This window comes from Carya illinoinensis, chromosome 10 (genome assembly GCF_018687715.1).
Source record: "Carya illinoinensis cultivar Pawnee chromosome 10, C.illinoinensisPawnee_v1, whole genome shotgun sequence".
NCBI classification, from domain to species: Eukaryota; Viridiplantae; Streptophyta; class Magnoliopsida; order Fagales; family Juglandaceae; genus Carya; species Carya illinoinensis.
In genome coordinates, this window is record NC_056761.1 from 28270903 (window position 1) to 28279396 (window position 8494).

At 39.4% G+C, this 8494-nt stretch overlaps 1 protein-coding gene across 1 annotated transcript; it reads left to right on the forward strand.

Annotated features, from left to right (window-relative positions):
• The first annotated feature begins 7627 nt into the window (after nucleotides 1–7627).
• LOC122278598 lies at nucleotides 7628–8212 on the forward strand. The gene has a single exon (XM_043088777.1). It carries the CDS (start codon nucleotides 7628–7630, stop codon nucleotides 8210–8212), a length of 585 nt encoding a protein of 194 aa, XP_042944711.1.
• The last annotated feature ends 282 nt before the right edge of the window (nucleotides 8213–8494 follow it).

An 8494-nucleotide genomic window follows, 5' to 3' on the forward strand; every position in this document is an offset into this window, starting at 1 on the left:
ACCATTCAGATGGCTCCTTATGAAGCTCTCTATGGGAGGAAGTGCAGATCGCCTTTGTGTTGGGAGGAAGTCGAGGAGAATAAAATATTTGGGCCCGAAATAATTCAAGAGATACAAAGCCAAGTTCGGATCATCAGGGATAAGATGGCTGCAGCTCAGAGTCGTCAGAAAAGCTACGTTGATACCAGGAGGAGAGAGTTATCTTTTGAAAAAGGTGACTGGGTTTATCTCAAAGTCTCTCCCATGAAAGGAGTTAAGCATTTTGGTAAGGGGAGGAAACTGAATCCGAGGTATGTCGGCCCTTTTCAGATTTTGGAGAAGGTAGGGTCCGTCGCTTATAGAGTTGCTTTGCCAGAATATTTTGGGGATATTCACGATGTCTTCCATGTATCATCCTTGAAGAAGAGCTTTGGACAACAAGAGTCGCGCTTTGTCGACCCAAAGCATATTTAGTTGCAACCGGACCTTACTTATGAGGTTGTCCCGTCACAGATCATGGATTGGAAACAACAACAGTTGAGGTCCAAGACGATGCCTCTGGTAAAGGTGGCATGGGGGGATCCGTTAGCTCAAGATTTCTCTTGGGAGAGAGTAACTGACATGAGGGGGTAGTATCCCTACTTGTTTGAGTAATGACGGTACATTTCTTAATCTTGATCTCAGTGGATTTATGTGGCTTGTTTCAATTTGGTGTTTGATCTTACAAATTTCGAGGACGAAATTTGTTTTTAAGGGGGGAGGATGTGATGACCCGCTTTTACGTGTATTTTCACTGAAGGATTGATTTTAATTTAATTAATATATTGGTTTATTTATTTTAAATTATTGTATTTTAAATTGGTTTTTATTTTATTTGATGTGGTGTTTAATTTATTTAGTCATTTTATGTTTTTAATATCGTTTTCGGCGGATCAGTTTTTGGTTACTGGAGTGAGGATTGGACCTCATTTTCTTTCTCCCTCTTTTCTTTTCTTTTTCTTTTTCTTTTATTTTTCTCTTTCCTTTTCTTTTTCTTTTCCTTCTTTTTCTTTTTTCTTCTTTCTTTCTTTTCCCTCCTTCTCCCCGTGCGCGCTGCTGCTTCTCCCTCTCCTTCCCGTCGCCGACTAGCTTCTCCACCCAGACCGCCGTCGTTCGACCAGCGTGGCCAACACCACCCCCACCAAAATCTTCCCCTCCGGCCGGTGATCACTCCCACCAATTTCCAGCTCCATCCGGCCGGCCGATCACCACCTAGAGCCATTTCTTTCCGCACGGATTTTTGCCATTTCCGGCGCCGTCACTCCACCTCCAGCCACCATCTCTTCACAACTTCTTCCTCTACCTCTTGCCGACCTAGCCCACCTAATTTCGGCCTCGATCCATTGTTGGAGCAGCTCCCACGAGCTTAACTTCGTTCAGCCCCTTTTTGGCCTTCCACCGCCATTTCCACCACCACCACCCACGGTCAAACCTCACTTCTTTTAGCTTCATAAATATCTCAAGGCCATTCCCTATCAATTTCGTGTCTTGGTTTATCTCCGTTCGAAAGTGGGTAATTTATTACCCACGGCCACAGTGTAAAATACACTGTTCCGTTGCTTTTCCTCCGCCGTTTGCAATGCCACGAGCTTTTGAAAAATACCGTATAGCGCTGTAAGTATTTTCCAAACTCTACTTTTAGATTTAAATATATTTTGCTCTTACAATAATTATTTGACTGTTGATTGGTTGATTCCGGACTGAGTCCGAGGAGTTTGGGGGCGGAATGGATTGAGGACGGAGTTGCTTGATTTGTTGATTTGTGGTTGGTTGGTTGTTTTGTGCCTTGAGATTTCATTTACATGGTGCATGCACATGCATTTTATTTAATTGAGAAAAATTCTGTTTTATTGGTGTAAATGGATTTTCGGGTACGTGTGTATCACGACCCCAAGCCGACATGGGGTATTATCTCGATGAAGCCCCTCTGGTCACTTGGGAGCGTAATATACTGAGTGACGTCCCCTGAGTTGTCGCTGGGTGACAACGGGAGCGGGCGGGATGGTAACGCTCTCGTATCGACTCCGTGGCCCTTTGCTGGCGAGGGCTAGAGGATGCTTGGCTACAAACACGTGGGGCGCAGAACTGGGCATCACTCATTTAGGTGTCACACTCGTGGTTCGTTACCTGCGGTGTGGCATAGGAGCCAGGGTGTGCGGATGACCCCTAGGGGAGTTCATGGTGCATACGGGTTAATTGGATTTTGGATTGAGTTGGTTTTGGGCCAAATGTGACTTTTGGCGTGAGTTGGAAAGTAATATGTTTGTGGGCCAAATGGGATTTTTGGCATGCGTGGAAAAAATATGGTTTTACAGGTTATGTGCATTGACATTCTCTCATGCATATTGTTTGAGTTTTAATATGCTTTCATCTAGTGGTATTTGGATCTTACTTACCTGCGGTACCATTTTTGGTACCGTAGATTTTGATGCAGAGATCGAGGAAGAGGAGGAGGCTGAGCCCGAGGATGTGGCTCCGCTAGAGTTCTGAGTTGGAGTTATGCTTTGTTGTTGGTTTGAAGCTATATTTGTGTTTTGTAATATTTTATTATGTATGTTTTGAACCGCTTTGTATTAAACTAAGAAAAATTTCTGGTACTTAGTTATGACTTTGTTATCCGCTGCGTATTTCTTCGTGCACATTTGTTGTTTATACACATTTGGCACTTGGCGATAGGGTGGTGACCCGAGATGTCACCATCCGGAAGTCTCAATTTTTCCGTGTCCGTACGTGGGGATTTGGGGGCATCACACAAAATACAACCATGATTGTTGACAAAAAACTAGTACGAAACAACCCCAGCATCCCAAATTGAAAACAAGTAACATCATCTCAAAATACACATGCCCCATCTAAGATAAAGAACATACCCTAAAAGGCTCGAATCCATCTCGACCAACCAATAAAAATGCCTATAAACTTCTACCCAGCATCCTATACTTAGAAGCTAATCACCTAAAATCTGAATACCATCTAATCTGGTGGCGACTAGACCCAGTACCAACCACCTTTGAATTCACTAAAACAACATTATTGAAACCTTCTTGGTAACTCGCCCACCTGCTTCTGCTCTCATAAGCTCTAGTATTAGCACCACTAGTTCCTTCAATAACGTATCACGATTAAATGTCAAGGCAGGCCATGCTACTCAAATTTCCAATCCACCAAAACTATTGCATAACACTCCTAGATCTTAATGTTTTATTACCTCATAAATATGGTTATGTTACTCACCGTTGATGCCTAAGCTTCAACTTCCAAGCCTTAATCATACACCACAAATCAGTGACCCAGCAATTTCTCTTCAAGTTAAGTAGCGATGTCCATAATTCTCCCAACTGAATGTTAAATCTCCAAAAGGAAATTATAACCTCCAAAAATTTAAATTCCCATGCAACCTCCAATCACAACTAATTCTTGAAGATAATCACAACAATTACTGCCAACCATCACTTCATTCGGTATCATGCTTCGACTGAACACTCTGATCGACTAGCCGAAAACCCAAAGCTAAGATCTCTTGAATCTAATACTATTGCATCGAAAACACCTCAGCACCTACCAAAACCACTTTTTCCAAGCCAAAAATGAAACAAGGACCTGTACTCTCCAAAATCTATACACACTTACCACTACTACGTGTTGATCTCATGCATCCTTAGTCAAAACCAATACTCCTAGAAACGTGCAAGTGATCCATCACTACCATTCCCATTATTTGGACCTATATCCTCAAAATCAACAAGAATCATTGTCTAAATTTGCACCATCTATTATCCTTAAAATTGATATGGATCAAATCCTAAACTTGCCACTATAACATTGAGCTAAAAACAATCATTTTCTGAACTAGATCGACATATTCAATCCTCATAAAGATACACAAACTAGATCATTACCTTTCAATCCCCAAAGCAATATTCTCCTAAAAAAATTTCCATATCAATAACTAAACTCTGATCAACCCCATTTTAATGGTTACAAACTAATCAGTCTCCAGAACAGATCAAGCTAGTATACCAAGTCTGCGGAACTAAAAACCCAAATCTTATTACAAATCAGTCCTTCAAGTCTGCAATTCTAAAACCTTAAACTATATAAGATTCATTTTCCGAAATCCTCAAGATCAATGAACTTAGATATAAAAACAATCGCCTTGCAAAGCTTGTAGATTCTAAAGCAACAAATGTTATCAAATTGCTTATCAGAATCGGAAAAATTTAAAACTTCTAATTTAATTAATCCCTCAAATGCCTGTTGAACCTACCACCTTAAATCCCATAAACTTGTTTCATAAAATCTACAGGGGCTCAAACCTTAGATGAAATTCTCATAAATCTATCCTTGAGGTTCGTTGAATTCACAACCTCCTATTCTATAGACTATTTCATAAATTCAACAAAATCTAGAGACCTCAAGTATCCTAAATGATTTAAAGCTATCTCCTTCCTCAATTGCGACTTGAGTTCCTACTCCAAAGAGATTGCCTAAACTATGTCGTTCTCTTCAAGCCTCGACATAAAAAAAAAAAAAAAAAAAAAAAAAAAAAAAAAAAAAAAAAAAAAAAAAACCAAATTGCTAAGAGTTCAGGCCTACTACACTAAATATTCATACCTATCAATGGCACTCTTGGTCTTATCATCTTCCTACCATAGCGTAACCCTTAATCCCACTTTTTAACTCAAAACAAGATAAAATAAAATATAGTAAAATAAATTAAAATAAAAGCAAGATAACGTAAGATAAAATAACATACAATAAAATAAAATAACTTAATTTAAATAAAATAATTTCAAATTAAAACTTTAAATTTTTTTGGTACTGCACACCTATAGGACATGTGGCTTTACCCAGAGCTGAACCGCTCTGATATCACCTGTGATGCCCCCAACTCTCATGTATGAAAACGCGAGAATTGTGATATCAAAATGCTGACAACACGGGTCACGTACCCCAACGACAAGTGCTAAGTGTGTGTACATGCAACAAGTTGAATTGGAAAACGAATAACTACTCGGGGCAAGTTGAAAACAAATTGTTGTAGTGTAAGCAGGAGCATATACAATGGGTTCATAGGGAGGAGATTTTGGCGTGCCAAAAGTCTCAGATTAAATGGATGGCAGAGGGTGACTCTAATACTAAATTCTTTCAAGCTGCAATGTGGTTAAAAAGAAAGTAAGCGGATTAAAAAAATGAGGTTGGCAGATGGAACTTTGTTAGACTCTTCGGAAGCAGTACATGATGGGGCTGTACTTTTTTTCCAGGAGCTGCTTCCGACGTCAATTGTGAGGAGTGAGTCAGTTGACTTGGAATTACTTGAGCCGATTGTTTCCATGACCGACAATGAAAGGTTATGTGCTGAGCCTTCTTTGGAGGAGGTGAAGGAAGCTTTATGGTCGATACCAGCAGACAGTAGCCCAGGTTTGGATGGTTTTGCTACAAGTTTCTTCATGATGGCATGGGATATTGTTAAAAATGATTTGTTAGAAATGGCCATTAATGTATTTGCAGGGCAACCATTTTCCACTTTCTTTGGGGCTACAAATTTGGTTCTGATCCCGAAGGTGGATGAACCTTTGGGATTTAGCCAATTTCGGCCTATTAGTCTTTGCTCAGTTGTGTACAAAATTATGTCAAAGATTATAGTTTTTTGAATGGCCCCAATTCTAGATAAAATCATCTCCCCTGAGCAGGCTGCGTTCATTCAGGGAAGGAGTATTTTTGATAATATGTCGATTGCTCAGGAATTAGCCCAAGGAATTAACAGGAAAGTGAGAGGTGGAAATGTGATGCTGAAAATTGACATGGCAAAAGCTTATGATCGTGTGAATTGGAGATTTCTATTGATGGTTCTTCGTCGGTTGGGTTTTCCAAAGAAATGGTGTAGTATCGTTTTTAATGCTATTTCATCCCCTTTCAATTCAGGGATGCTTAATGGTTGCACTAAAGGCTTCTTCAAGGCTTCGCCCAGTCTTTGACAAGGTAATCCTCTTTCATCTTATTTATTCATTTTATCTAAAGAGATTCTCTCGCATATGCTGAACAAAGAGTTCCGGCTGGGCCATATTAATTTCATTCTAGTGGAGGCTATGTGATTTTCCATTTATTATATACAGATGATGTGCTGATTTTTGCTAACGGAGGAAGGCCATCTATGCGTAATCTTATGGCGGTTTTGAGGAGGTATGAATTGATGTTGGGCCAATTAATTAATTCAAGTAATTCGTCTATATTTTTCTCTTCTTCTATTTCGATTGAAAGAAAGATGGCTTTGAAAGAAATTTCTAGGTTCATGGAAGCAAACTGGCTGTGCACCTATTTGGGGGTGCCTTTATATGTGGGGCGCATGAAAAATAATATGTTTGATCTATTCTTGGTTAGAGTATAGAAGAAAGTAGTTGGCTGGAAGAGTAAAATCTTATCTTTTGGGGGAAAATTTGTGTTAATCAAATATGTGCTTAATAGTATGCCAATTCATATGTTATCTGTGTTGAATATTCCAAAAGGGGTTATCTTGGGACTTAAAAAGATTTTTTCGAATTTTCTATGGGGGCACTCGGTAGAAAAGAAGAAAAGAAAGTGGATTTCTTGGAAGCAAATTTATTTACCGGTGGAGGAGGGGGGTCTTGGTATTTGGGCATTTCATGAGGTCCAAGAATCATTGCTTATGAAGTTTTCTTGGAAATTAATTAAAGGAGGAACGATGTGGTCAAATTTTTTTGCTTCAAAATATGTTGGAAATGACCATGTGTATTCAGTTATGCAGGGACATAGAGGCTCGAGATTCTGGAGGAGAATTATAGCCCTTATGTCGAGAGTTCTGTGCAATTTGAAGTGGTTAATTCGGGGAGGAAATGTAAATTTTTGGTTGGATAATTGGTTAGGAGATGGTCCACTAAGAGATTCAATTCCCATTATTGGGGATGCTAGTTTGAAAGTTAAGGAGGTGGTTGATGAAACGGGACCCATATTGAGTCGGTTACGGGATCTGGTGAATGATGAGATACTTGCTAAAATTGTTACTATAGGCGTTAGGCTTCGACAAGGCAATGATATATGTGTTTGGCAGAAGTCAATAAATGGGGAATTCTCCACAAAATCTGCATGGCAGTTAATTAGAAATCGGGGTGAAGTGTGTACTTGAAAAAAATGGATTTGGAAGGATTGGATCTCAAAGAAGATGTCTTTTTTTGTTTGGAGAGCTAAGAGAAGAGCTATTTCGGTTGACGATACTATTCGAAGTCTAGGAATTCCTTTAGTATCTAAATGCAAGTGTTGTGCTCAGGCCAAGGTTGAAACATTCAATCATTTATTATGTGAAGGAGAAGGATCTAAACTGGTTTGGAAGTTTTTTGCAGATGCATGCCAAATTCGTATTACGCAGATCCGGTGTTGGGAGGGAATGATGTGGTGCTGGTGGAATAAAGCTTTTATGAGCACTCAGGTTGGTTGGCTTCGGGGGTCTCTCCCTATAGTCATTTCTTGGGCGATATGGAGGGTAAGATATGCGGCAAGAATGGAAGGTACTAAATTTATGCCTAAAAATATTATTCGATCAGTTAAAGTTTGGATTAGAGATATGGTTTAGAAAATGAAAAAATTCCAACGTATGGGTGGAGAGGATAGAGAGGTAATGGAGCGGCTTGCATGTCCGTTTATTCCTATTTCTTCAAAGCCTATTAAATTAATTACATGGAGTCCTCTGGATAGAGGGAGAATAAAGCTCAATGTGGATGACGGTTCTTGCGGAAATTTGGGTGCGGCTGGGGGAGGGGGCATTCTTCGGGATTATAAGGGAGACGTCATTGGGGGGTTTGTGCATACATATGGGCATGCCACCAACACCATTGCTGAGTGTAGAGCTGTATATGATGGACTTTGGTTATGTCGACAATTAAATGTATGGGATGTGTTGGTAGAATCGGACTCTGTAGTCATTGTTGGTTGGTTAGCATCTGGGATATGCAAGTATTGGTTCCTTTGGAATTTTTGGGAGGAAGTGAAAATCATGGTAAGGGAGCTCAATGTTCGTTTTCGCCATATTTATAGAGAAGCCAATATGGTGGCGGATTTTTTGACAAAGCAGGGATCGCAAAGTTTGATGTCAGATTTTAATGATGCATCTTCCATTCACGGGCGGATTCGGGGTTCAATACGTTTAGATAAAATAGGTTTGCCTTATTTGAGAAAGTGATGAGTGAAGGTTATTTTTTAGATTTTGATTTTTTTGTATGTAATTGTGGGATGTACTTTGTTTATTTGATATTGGTTCTATGGTATTCCTCTGCCATACATGAGGGTTTTTTAATAAAATTTGGGACGGGGTGTCTCACAGACAGGGGACCTTCATCTATTTTTTTTTTTTAAAGTGTACTTGCAACAAGTGTAAAAACAAAAGTTGCGGCGGATAATTTAAATTTACGAATAGTTTGTTTTCAGAGATGAGATAAGATAAGATAAAAATTTTTGAAATATG